Source organism: Pecten maximus, chromosome 13 (assembly GCF_902652985.1).
Source record: "Pecten maximus chromosome 13, xPecMax1.1, whole genome shotgun sequence".
NCBI classification, from domain to species: Eukaryota; Metazoa; Mollusca; class Bivalvia; order Pectinida; family Pectinidae; genus Pecten; species Pecten maximus.
In genome coordinates this window covers 38,720,569-38,734,338 of record NC_047027.1, presented here as the reverse complement: position 1 = coordinate 38,734,338, position 13,770 = coordinate 38,720,569, and the positions used below count along the sequence as shown (strand labels likewise).

Sequence of the window (13,770 nt, the reverse complement as noted above, 5' to 3'; positions counted from 1 at the left end):
CTCTCAGGTCTCACACCCCCTCCCCCAGGTCTTATCTCTCAGGTCTGACACCCCTCCCCCAGGTCTTATCTCTCGGGTCTCACACCCCTCCCCCAGGTCTTATCTCTCAGGTCTCACACCCCTCCCCCAGGTCTTATCTCTCGGGTCTCACACCCCTCCCCCAGGTCTTATCTCTCAGGTCTGACACCCCTCCCCCAGGTCTTATCTCTCAGGTCTCACACCCCTCCCCCGAGGTCTTATCTCTCGGGTCTCACACCCCTCCCCCAGGTCTTATCTATCAGGTCTCACACCCCCTCCCCCAGGTCTTATCTCTCAGGTCTGACACCCCTCCCCCAGGTCTTATCTCTCGGGTCTCACACCCCTCCCCCAGGTCTTATCTCTCAGGTCTCACATCCCCTCCCCCTGGTCTTATCTCTCAGGTCTCACACCCCTCCCCCAGGTCTTATCTCTCGGGTCTCACATCCCTCCCCGGTCTTATCTCTCGGGTCTCACATCCCCTCCCCCTGGTCTTATCTCTCGGGTCTCACACCCCTCCCCGGTCTTATCTCTCGGGTCTCACATCCCCTCCCCTCGGTCTTATCTCTCGGGTCTCGCATCCCCTCCCCCCGGTCTTATCTCTCGGGTCTCGCATCCCCTCCCCCCGGTCTTATCTCTCGGGTCTCAAACCCCTCCCCCAGGTCTTATCTCTCGGGTCTCACATCCCCTCCCCCAGGTCTTATCTCTCAGGTCTCACACCCCTCCCCCAGGTCTTATCTCTCATGTCTCACACCCCTCCCCCAGGTCTTATCTCTCGGGTCTCACATCCCAAGCATATAATTGGCATTGTTATATCAGCTATAGATCATGTTTATTGGGCAGACATTGTTATACAGTGCAACTTCCGAGATCCGAACCTTAAAACAACCAGATAAAACGAACACCTCTGAATACCCAATGTCATTATATGGAATTGGTCCTTCTTTATTATAGTATTAAAAAACTTCCAAATACCGATCCTTCTGAATTCTGAACACACCAGCCTGATTTTGTGTCCGGTTCCTGTATTGTGTGAAGCCCGATTATGTATGTCTCGGGACCTACGTACATGTAGGCAATTTGTACAGGATTCTAATAAATACCCGAGGGCCGTTATGATTGTAGTGTATAATCAACACGGTAATTATAAAACCATTCAATGTTTATCTTCTCATGTAGAGCTAGAAGCCCGAGTTTTTTGCATTCTAATTTAAATGAGGCCCAAAGATGTGTGTTCTTGCAGGGTCATAGACATACACACTGTAATCGTGCCAGTGTCCGATGTTTATACCGATGTCGGTAATACGACTGGTATCGACTGATCAATTGTAATTAATATTGAAACAACACATCTTCACACACTTTCATATCATTTGATTTCCGTATTTTGTAAAATAATTAAATATCCTGTATTGAGCACCACCACATGGCGAAGCTTCAGTCGGATGTAACATAATTTAGGTCGATCGTGAAGTGCAGTAAATGTACAAAACTATATAAAACTACAGTTATAGTCATTTTCATTTCTTATATAATCGGCAATATAAGTATTGCTTTACTTTCATGATATTCATATTCTTCAGACAAACCAAATTATCTACGTACATACAGTAGGCCTCCTGTCGGTTTGTAATCGGGTACAATCTAACATCATCCGACCAATTATATTCGAAACTCGACCTGTTATTTCAACCAACTTCTCCAAAGAGAACCCTCTGTACACCAAACAAATATCCATGTCCCATGCATGTTCAGTTTATAGAGGTTCCACTCTATCAGCTATAGATCATCTTTATTGGGCAGACATTGTTATATCAGTTTATTTATTTTCTGTATTTAAGTTTGTCTTGTTGTTATTTACAGGAGAGGTGGTGTGTACGACAGACCACAATCACTTCTGTAAACAGATGCTCTTCACCGTGTACCACATCCCTGTGGAGAAGTTGTTCGATCTCCTTTATACCGACACTGCCTTCATCCAAAGTGTTCACCTATCTAAACGAAACACAAGTAAGAAAAACTCACTTTATACCGACACGGACAGTGTAGACCATTGATGTTATATTACTGTAACACTTTATACCGACAGTGTAGACCCATTGATGTTATAACACTTTATACCGACAGTGTAGACCATTGATGTTATAACACTTTATACCGACAGTGAAGACCATTGATGTTATATAACTGTAACACTTTATACCGACAGTGTAGACCCATTGATGTTATATTACTGTAACACTTTATACCGACAGTGTAGACCCATTGATGTTATATTACTGTAACACTTTATACCGACAGTGTAGACCATTGATGTTATATTACTGTAACACTTTATACCGACAGTGTAGACCATTGATGTTATATTACTGTAACACTTTATACCGACAGTGTAGACCATTGATGTTATAACACTTTATACCGACAGTGTAGACCATTGATGTTATATAACTGTAACACTTTATACTGACAGTGTAGACCATTGATGTTATATTACTGTAACACTTGATACCGACAGTGTAGACCCATTGATGTTATATTACTGTAACACTTTATACCGACAGTGTAGACCATTGATGTTATAACACTTTATACTGACAGTGTAGACCATTGATGTTATATTACTGTAACACTTTATACTGACAGTGTAGACCATTGATGTTATATTACTGTAACACTTTATACCGACAGTGTAGACCCATTGATGTTATATTACTGTAACACTTTATACCGACAGTGTAGACCCATTGATGTTATAACACTTTATACCGACAGTGTAGACCCATTGATGTTATAACACTTTATACCGACAGTGTAGACCCATTGATGTTATATTACTGTAACACTTTATACTGACAGTTTAGACCCATTGATGTTATATTACTGTAACACTTTATACCGACAGTGTAGACCATTGATGTTATATTACTGTAACACTTTATACCGACAGTGTAGACCATTGATGTTATAACACTTTATACTGACAGTTTAGACCCATTGATGTTATATTACTGTAACACTTTATACCGACAGTGTAGACCATTGATGTTATATTACTGTAACACTTTATACCGACAGTGTAGACCCATTGATGTTATATTACTGTAACACTTTATACTGACAGTGTAGACCCATTGATGTTATATTACTGTAACACTTTATACTGACAGTTTAGACCCATTGATGTTATATTACTGTAACACTTTATACCGACAGTGTAGACCCATTGATGTTATAACACTTTATACTGACAGTGTAGACCCATTGATGTTATATTACTGTAACACTTTATACCGACAGACTGACATTGATGTTATATTACTGTAATAATGGATTGCATTACATGAAAACATTGGTTTTAATGTTCAACAACCAGGTAAAATTTACATCTAAGAGAAGTATTCACATCCATTTGCCTTCTGTAAAATCATTTCCTGATAGACCATTTTGTGATAATGTCAGTGGACAGTCATGTTTTAGACTGTTTGAATTACTTATCTACTGACCACAAATATAGAATTACTTATCTACTGACCACAAATATAGAATTACTTATCTACTGACCACAAATATAGACAGAATGTCTATTTCAGACCTGGCTGTATCTCCCTGGCAAGACGACACAAATGGATCAGGAAATAGACATCGCACCCTCAGTTACACTGTTGCACTTAATTATTCCATTGGACCAAAGTCATCACATACGTTCGAGAAACAGATGTTGTACAAGTTGTCCAAGCCAGGCTCCCTGTATGTGGTCGACACCGAGTGCTCTATGGCCGGCATTCCCTACGCTGATGCATTTGTGGTAAGTAATTGAGTTGTATGCCATTAATCGTAATTCTTTTTCAAATATATGTTGTTTTTTCTATCCTTCGTTCATGGACATATCAATGAGATGTTCTTGTATTTTAATTTACAAATGAATATTCCCTTACTCTTGACAAGCTGATTTTTGTCCCACTTACCAAGAAAGGTCACAAAATCCAGACTGTGGTGTCCAACTTTGACCAAACTTTGTATATACATGTAGTTAGATCACATAGTTGACATATCAACAAACGCTTCATTTACAGAATTTCACCCAGAAGTCATGGTCCAGTGACTCTGGAAATTAGAGATGCTGGGAATCTGCTAAACATTTTGTGTTCTGCACTCAGTTTCTCAAAAAGTGTCAATTTTATTACATTTTTACCAGTGAAATATCAAAAATTATTCATTCTATAAAAGTGATATTTTTCACTAGTGAAGAATATCATATTTTTCACTAGTGAAAAATATCACTTTTGCTGATTTGACCAATCAAATTAATGATTAGAAAATACAAAAATAATTGACCAATCAGAAAGCCCGACATATATGTCAGCACCTGGACAGGGGAAACTACTTTATTTGTTTACAAATTATCGCTGTAGTCCTAGTAAGCATACGGGGTAGGGTTTTCGTTGATAAAAAATGTAATAAACAGAATATCTAACAGTGTCTTCAGTAAAACCAAATATATTTCACTCGTGTGGCTAATATTTTGATATTTTTCACTCGTGCTGCGCACTCGTGAAAAATATCAAAATATTAGCCCCACTCGTGAAATATATTTGGTATTACTGAAGACACTGTTAGATATCCTCTATTTATTCCAACCTGATCCTGGAGTATACACTGTGGTTGCTTTGTAGTATGGACATCTCAACACTCCCTGTAGGTTACGTGAATTATAATTTTAAGGTCATCTGCCCTGAAGGGTCAGGATAATTAACCTATTGCCATTGTGCTTTATTAATTCATCTGTCATCATCAGCCGTACACCATCTGTCAACTTTTCCTTTCATAATGGTACTCCTCCTTAACATCAATGCAGATTTCAATTGAATGTCTGAAATATCATTGGGAGGGCAATAAGTTCTTAAATAAATGAAGCTGGTTCCACGCCTTGGAACAGAGATACTGGGCCCAGAAATGGACACTTAGCTCAACTTTTCCTTTTAAAACGCTACTGAAATGGTTTATAATTAAAACAGAAGAGGGGGTATTAGACGATTAACATACTAGACCATTAAAAGACTGTCAATACTAAAACCTTTGTTTTCAGGTTGTCAACAGATTCTGTATATCCCGGGTCACTCATCATAAATCTCGTCTCCGCATCACGACAGAAATCCAGTACAAAAAATCAGTATGGGGACTCGCCAAAAGTGAGTAGACTCGATTGTTTATCTTCCTCCATTGACCACAAGTTTTATATGTTTTTAGTGACTCGCCCTATTATCATCATTGTACTTTTGTAAACAAGATGTCTATAATGAGTGTGCACCGTGAAAAATCAGAAATCTCACTGTATCGAATTAGGTTCATATTCGTTAAAGTAAATACTGACAAAAAGTAGTGCCAAGTTACTTATACTCCTATTAATAGAGGAATGAATTTCACCGATGGGATTAGAGCATTTAGTGTTAAAACAGTGAAATATCAATCATTTATTGTGTATTTCACCAATGGGATTAGAGCATTTAGTGTTAAAACAGTGAAATATCAATCATTTATTGTGTATTTCACCAATGGGATTAGAGCATTTAGTGTTAAAACAGTGAAATATCAATCCTTTTATTGTGTATTTCACTAAAAAATCTGTTTATTTCAGGTATGATAGAAAAGAACGGCTATCAGGGATCAGAAGACTTCTTCAAAACCCTGGACGCTCACCTGAAACGAGAAGTGGAGAATCTACAACAGGAGACGAATAAGGGATCTCAGACACAGTCACTGAAACGCAAACTCCGCAAACGACGCACACGTACCAACCAAACAAATATCGAAAATACAACTCTAAAGCAGACAAAACCAGGCATGTCTCGACATCTATCTCTGATGGAAAACAAACAGTCACGTCATACACCTCAGACCGCTCCGCCATCTCCTATACGATGTAAGCTGTCCACATGTCCTCTTCCTTGGTTACCGTTCACTATAATTTATTCTAACTATAGTAAGATAATAACTTTTATATGCCTCTCTCATCATGAACTGTCTGTATCTAATTCTGGCCCCAAGAGGCCTGTCTGTATCTAATTCTGGCCCCAAGAGGCCTGTCTGATCCTAATTCTGGCCCCAAGAGGCCTGTCTGTATCTAATTCTGGCCCCAAGAGGCCTGTCTGTATCTCATTCTGGCCCCAAGAGGCCTGTCTGTATCTAATTCTGGCCCCAAGAGGCCTGTCTGTATCTAATTCTGGCCCCAAGAGGCCTGTCTGTATCTAATTCTGGCCCCAAGAGGCCTGTCTGTATCTAATTCTGGCCTCAAGAGGCCTGTCTGTATCTAATTCTGGCCTCAAGAGGCTGTCTGTATTAATTCTGGCCCAAGAGGCCTGTCTGATCCTAATTCTGGCCCCAAGAGGCCTTGTCTGTATCTAATTCTGGCCCAAGAGGCCTGTCTGTATCTAATTCTGGCCCAAGAGGCCTGTCTGTATCTAATTCTGGCCCAAGAGGCCTGTCTGATCTAATTCTGGCCCCAAGAGGCCTGTTGATCTAATTCTGGCCCCAAGAGGCCTGTCTGTATCTAATTCTGGCCCCAAGAGGCCTGTCTGTATCTAATTCTGGCCCCAAGAGGCCTGTCTGTATCAATTCTGGCCCAAGAGGCCTGTCTGATCTAATTCTGGCCCCAAGATAGGCCTGTCTGTATCCTAATTCTGGCCCCAAGAGGCCTGTCTGTATCTAATTCTGGCCCCAAAGAGGCCTGTCTGTATCTAATTCTGGCCCCAAGAGGCCTGTCTGTATCTAATTCTGGCCCCAAGAGGCCTGTCTGTATCTAATTCTGGCCCCAAGAGGCCTGTCTGTATCTAATTCTGGCCCCAAGAGGCCTGTCTGTATCTCATTCTGGCCCCAAGAGGCCTGTCTGTATCTAATTCTGGCCCCAAGAGGCCTGTCTGATCCTAATTCTGGCCCAAAGAGGCCTGTCTGATCCTAATTCTGGCCCCAAGAGGCCTGTCTGTATCTAATTCTGGCCCCAAGAGGCCTGTCTGTATCTAATTCTGGCCCCAAGAGGCCTGTCTGTATCTAATTCTGGCCCCAAGAGGCCTGTCTGTATCTAATTCTGGCCCCAAGAGGCCTGTCTGTATCTAATTCTGGCCCCAAGAGGCCTGTCTGTATCTAATTCTGGCCCCAAGAGGCCTGTCTGTATGTAATTCTGGCCCCAAGAGGCCTGTCTGTATCTAATTCTGGCCCCAAGAGGCCTGTCTGATCCTAATTCTGGCCCTAAGAGGCCTGTCTGTATCTAATTCTGGCCCCAAGAGGCCTGTCTGTATCTAATTCTGGCCTCAAGAGGCCTGTCTGTATCTAATTCTGGCCCCAAGAGGCCTGTCTGATCCTAATTCTGGCCCCAAGAGGTCTGTCTGATCCTAATTCTGGCCTCAAGAGGCCTGTCTGTATCTAATTCTGGCCCCAAGAGGCCTGTCTGTATCTAATTCTGGCCCCAAGAGGCCTGTCTGATCCTAATTCTGGCCCCAAGAGGCCTGTCTGATCCTAATTCTGGCCCCAAGAGGCCTGTCTGATCCTAATTCTGGCCCCAAGAGGCCTGTCTGTATCTAATTCTGGCCCCAAGAGGCCTGTCTGTATCTAATTCTGGCCCCAAGAGGCCTGTCTGATCCTAATTCTGGCCCCAAGAGGCCTGTCTGATCCTAATTCTGGCCCCAAGAGGCCTGTCTGATCCTAATTCTGGCCCAAAGAGGCCTGTCTGATCCTAATTCTGGCCCCAAGAGGCCTGTCTGATCCTAATTCTGGCCCCAAGAGGTCTGTCTGATCCTAATTCTGGCCCCAAGAGGTCTGTCTGATCCTAATTTTGGCCCTAAGAGGTCTTTAATTCTGATTAATTATAAGAACAATTTTCTGTCAGAATGTGCTGGAGTTATCTCCCTTTGTGTTTTGTTACTTTGACATCTCCTAGAGTTAATAACAGTGTCCCAACAATTAGTATTTCTTTCATTGATACTCAAATATTGTTTTAACCGCAAATATGTGTTAATATATTACAGCAGTTTTGTCCCACAAAGAAGAGAAATTGACGAAATTAAACGCAGACACCTTAGTCAGAGTAATCCTTGTTGTGTAAGTATTGGACACAGAGGACAATACATGTCTTTGTGACCCCAGGATGTCTTTGTGACCCCAGGATGACAGTTAAAGAATCAAAATTGAATAATGTTATGTTGTTGAGGTTATTTTTTTCAAAATATTTAAATCTAATCAAGAGCGTGACTTGTTTATGTGATTTGACACGTGTCTCCTCTACTTTCAGACTTGTTTTACTGTATATGTAGGTTATGTGACATGTGTCTCCTCTACTTTCAGACTTGTTTTACTGTATATGTAGGTTATGTGACATGTGTCTTCTCTCCTTTCAGACTTGTTTTACTGTAACAGGTGTCTTCTCTCCTTTCAGACTTGTTTTACTAGTAATATTTAACGCCATACTTTTCTACAAACTCTGGTCTCTGGAGGGCTTCGCTACCATGTTGTACTCGCCTCACTCACCGGCCCACGTCGATGAAGCCACGTAAGTCTTTAAATCATTTCCCATAAAGTCCAGGCTGGAATGGTCACCTGACTCATGGATCCATATACAAGTCTTGTTTCACAGTCACCAGAGGGAATAGTAGATATGTTTTAATGAGTCTATTGTTTAGGGATCATCTTCTCTATTCTTTTTACCTGGCCTGAATAAGTATCAGATTTTCAGACAGGACACCTTGATGATACTCTTTACTAAGGCAGTGTCACATATTTTAAATGTCCATATTAAAGTAAATACACCACTTTACTTCTGTAAAAATGATCCAAATGCATATTTCTTCTAGGATGTAGTAATTTATCAAATTTTTGTCTCTCTTTTATCAATTACTATACAATATACTTTGAATCAGCAGTAAATGTGCTGATTGTATGTCCCCGCCATAGAGAGGTCAGAGGTCAGAGGTGTATATCTGTGTCTGTAATCCTAATTGGTATGTCCCCGCCATAGAGAGGTCAGAGGTCAGAGTTGTATATCTGTGTCTGTAATCCTAATTGGTATGTCCCCACCATAGAGAGGTCAGAGGTCAGAGGTGTATATCTGTGTCTGTAATCCTAATTGGTATGTCCCCGCCATAGAGAGGTCAGAGGTCAGAGTTGTATATCTGTGTCTGTAATCCTAATTGGTGTGTCCCCGCCATAGAGAGGTCAGAGGTCAGAGGTGTATATCTGTGTCTGTAATCCTAATTGGTGTGTCCCCGCCATAGAGAGGTCAGAGGTCAGAGGTGTATATCTGTGTCTGTAATCCTAATTGGTGTGTCCCCGCCATAGAGAGGTCAGAGGTCAGAGGTGTATATCTGTGTCTGTAATCCTAATTGGTATGTCCCCACCATAGAGAGGTCAGAGGTCAGAGGTGTATATCTGTGTCTGTAATCCTAATTGGTATGTCCCCACCATAGAGAGGTCAGAGGTCAGAGGTGTATATCTGTGTCTGTAATCCTAATTGGTGTGTCCTCTCTATAGAGCGGTCAGAGGAGATTCCTGTGGTCATTGGTCAAACTATACACTTTTTCATAGTTTTAAAATTAGACAATTTTGTTTATGACTGAACCCTTCAAAATACATGTTTTCAGTGTTTCAGTGGCCATACCCCGGTAGTATGGTGACATCACATTCTACGTTTGTTTGTGTGTTTTAAGTGGTCAACATCAGCCCATGCTCACTTTGTTTTCTGTAATTGTTTTTCAAAATTTCACATGTTTTGCATATCTGAGTTTAAGAAGCCTTGTGTTACAGAAGTCCAAAGTCACAAGAGGAGTGGGCGAGTGTCCTCAAACAGCAGCAGTACCTGTATGAGCGAGAGATAGACAAATGGAAAGAAATCCTCTCTTCTTCCATCACTCTCATTGATCAGGTACAATAAACATTCTGTTTCTCTCAGTTTTAGCTGTAAGTCGTTATCTGAATTTGTTTCTTTTTAAATGTATCAGTGTGCGTAACACCTTTATTCACATTTACAAATTTGGGTGTGTAAGCCATTTTCAAGAATCAAGAGAAATATAAATATAAAACTGTAATGTATATACATGTGTATATGGTATACATTACCAGTTGACCACCTGTAATAGGCTGCCAGATGAATTGAGCATACATAATGAGCTTTGGAACTAAAAGATTTTCTTTATTAATAGATACTTGATACATATTCAAACTTAACATTAAGTTCCAAAAGAAGAATATGTTCACTTCAAATTTTCTTCTTTTTTTTTCAGATGAAGTTGACATTAGTTGAACTAAGGAACAGTTTAGAAAACAGACTATCTACAAAGGATGTATATCAGATGCATGAAGCATGATCGCAGCTCATTCTCTCACCCCCATAGTCACAAAAGGTGTCACCCCTCATAATGATATCAGAAATCTCATGTTATTATCAAAGGGGTGAGCAGGATTAATTACCATGAAATGTGCAATAAACATTCACCCCTGCAAACAGAAATGGACTGTTCTAGAGAGGGAATATTCTGCATGTTAAAGGATGTGATCCTGATGAGGAAATAGTGAGAGATTAGTGGATTGACCCCCTACAATATTACTGGACTGATCTGATCTGGGCATGTTCCTGGTTGCCTTGAAAGTGAAGTTGAGTCCATTGTCAGGGTAGACAGGATTACCATGATGGGTAAATGTGATATCTTTGACATAGCATGAACTTGCCATTGGAAATGGTGCCATCATCAGTGACAGAAACGTCAAAGTTACCATTGTTTTCATCTCCAGATATTTGATTGTGTTTAACATAAAGGAATTATCAGCTACAGTCTCAACATGATTCAGATGTCATGATATATCACATGACAGACTTGTTGTGACATCATGACAGACTTGTTGTGATGTCATGACACACTTGTTGTGACATCATGACACACTTGTTGTGATGTCATGACACACTTGTTGTGACATCATGACACACTTGTTGTGATGTCATGACACACTTGTTGTGATGTCATGACACACTTGTTGTGACATCATGACAGACTTGTTGTGATGTCATGACACACTTGTTGTGACATCATGACAGACTTGTTGTGATGTCATGACACACTTGTTGTGATGTCATGACACACTTGTTGTGACGTCATGACACACTTGTTGTGATGTCATGACACACTTGTGACATCATGACACACTTGTTGTGATGTCATGACAGACTTGTTGTGACGTCATGACAGACTTGTTGTGACGTCATGACACACTTGTTGTGATGTCATGACACACTTGTTGTGACATCATGACACACTTGTGACGTCATGACACACTTGTGACATCATGACAGACTTGTTGTGACGTCATGACAGACTTGTTGTGACGTCATGACACACTTGTGACATCATGACAGACTTGTTGTGACGTCATGACAGACTTGTTGTGACATCATGACAGACTTGTTGCGATGTCATAAAACCCATGATGAGTGATTGTTATGTAGTAATCATTCCGGTGCCGACAGGTCATATTGACCCTCATTATGGCACTTACTACAATGTGCTTTTAAGTTATTGTGATGGAGAAAATATTGCATTAGATTAATTCATGACAAACTAACATATCTTTTAATATTTGAATGGAATTCTTCATAAACAAGTAAGACCTCCCCATAGACTTACTTAAGACCTCCCCATAGACTTACTTAAGACCTCCTCATAGACTTACTTAAGACCTCCCCATAGACTTACTTAAGACCTCCCCATAGACTTACTTAAGACCTCCTCATAGATTTACTTAAGACCTCCCCATAGACTTACTTAAGATCTCCCAATAGACTTACTTAAGACCTCCTCATAGATTTACTTTAGACCTCCTCATAGATTTACTTCAGACCTCCTGCTATCAGTGCTCGGTCAACTTGGGATGTGTACTTAATATTTTAAAGCTCCAATGACCAGGGTATTGCTGGTTATCTTCACTACTTAATTATATAAGGCAGTATTTGTAGCTTATTTTTCCGATATGAAAATTTTTCAAAGTTAACATCACAAAAACTTTTATATTACAAGGTACACAAACCTGATCCTTAGTTAATGTAAACCCCTTTATCAATTTGTGAACTTTCATTCTTGTGATCCATGAATTTTTCAGTGAAATCTAAATGAATTCATTGGATGTTGTGAAAGTCCTTTTGAATTTATAGTGATGATATAATGCTCTAATAGATGACCAAAAAATACAAAAATACATGACAATAGTATACAGCTGTAGGTCCATGTTTTAGGTTGTTACTATAGTAACATGTGTTTTATCTCGGCCTCAGATGGACTTAATTCTATTATCTACATTGTTGGTGATTACTTATATTTAAAGGGATTCCTTTTTTCATAAAGAAAGTAAAGTATATATTTTTAGCCCACCATCATCAGATGGTGGGCTATTCAAATCGCCCTGCGTCCGTGGTCCGTCGTCCGTCCGTCCGTCCCTCCGTCCGTCCGTCCCTCCGTCCGTCCGTCCGTCCGTCCGTAAACAATTCTTGTTATCGCTATTTCTCAGAAAGTGCTGAAAGGATCTTTCTCAAATTTCATATGTAGGTTCCCCTTGGTGCCTAGTTATGCATATCGCATTTTGAGACCTATCGGAAAACAACATGGCCGACAGGCAGCCATCTTGGATTTTGACAATTGAAGTTTGTTATCGCTATTTCTCAGAAACTGCTGAAGAGATCTTTCTCAAATTTCAGATGTAGGTTCCCCTTGGTGCCTAGTTATGCATATTGCATTTTGAGACCAATCTGAAAACAACATGGCCGACAGGCAGCCATCTTGGATTTTGACAATTGAAGTTTGTTATCGCTATTTCTCAGAAAGTACTGAAGGGATCTTTCTCAAAATTCATATGTAGGTTCCCCTTGGTGCCTAGTTATGCATATCGCATTTTGAGACCAATCGCAAAACAACATGGCCGACAGGCAGCCATCTTGGATTTTGACAATTGAAGTTTGTTATTGCTATTTCTCAGAAAGTACTGAAGGGATCTTTCTCAAATTTCATATGTAGGTTCCCCTTGGTAACAAGTTATGCATATTGCATTTTGAGACCAATCAAAAAAACAACATGGCCGACAGGCAGCCATCTTGGATTTTGACAATTGAAGTTTGTTATTGCTATTTCTCAGAATGCACTGACGAGATCTTTCTCACATTTCATATGTAGGTTCCCCTTGGTGCTTAGTTATGCATATTGCATATTGGGACCAATCAGAAAACAACATGGCCAACAGGCAGCCATCTTGGATTTTGACAATTGAAGTTTGTTATCGCTATTTCTCAGAATGTACTGAAGGGATCTTTCTCAAATTTCATATGTAGGTTTCCCTTGGTGCCTAGTTATGCATATCGCATTTTGAGACCAATCGCAAAACAACATGGCCGACAGGCAGCCATCTTGGATTTTGACAATTGAAGTTTGTTATTGCTATTTCTCAGAAAGTAATGAAGGGATCTTTCTCAAATTTCATATGTAGGTTCCCCTTGGTACCAAGTTATGCATATTGCATTTTGAGACCAATCAGAAAACAACATGGCCGACAGGCAGCCATCTTGGATTTTGACAATTGAAGTTTGTTATCGCTATTTCTCAGAATGTACTAAAGAGATCTTTCTCAAATTTCATATGTATGTTTCCCTTGGTGCCTAGTTATGCATAAAGCATTTTGAGACCTATTTGAAAACAACATGGCCGACAGGCAGCCATCTTGGATTTTGACAAT

General features: G+C 40.3%; 1 protein-coding gene across 2 annotated transcripts in view; it reads left to right on the top strand.

Moving 5' to 3' along the window:
• Window positions 1–11,574, top strand: part of LOC117340300 (protein Aster-B-like) — a 74,059-nt gene extending 62,485 nt beyond the window's left edge. Inside the window, exons 9-16 of one of the 2 annotated variants that reach the window (XM_033902067.1) lie at window positions 1,879–2,025; window positions 3,609–3,823; window positions 5,105–5,207; window positions 5,654–5,938; window positions 8,040–8,109; window positions 8,444–8,557; window positions 9,808–9,925; window positions 10,284–11,574. In XM_033902067.1, coding sequence (XP_033757958.1) covers window positions 1,879–2,025; window positions 3,609–3,823; window positions 5,105–5,207; window positions 5,654–5,938; window positions 8,040–8,109; window positions 8,444–8,557; window positions 9,808–9,925; window positions 10,284–10,367 — 1,136 coding nt within the window. In that variant the 3' untranslated portion in view covers window positions 10,368–11,574. Of the gene's footprint in view, window positions 1–1,878; window positions 2,026–3,608; window positions 3,824–5,104; window positions 5,208–5,653; window positions 5,939–8,036; window positions 8,110–8,443; window positions 8,558–9,807; window positions 9,926–10,283 lie in introns of both variants that reach the window. The other variant, XM_033902066.1, reaches the window with a different exon arrangement.
• The last annotated feature ends 2,196 nt before the right edge of the window (window positions 11,575–13,770 follow it).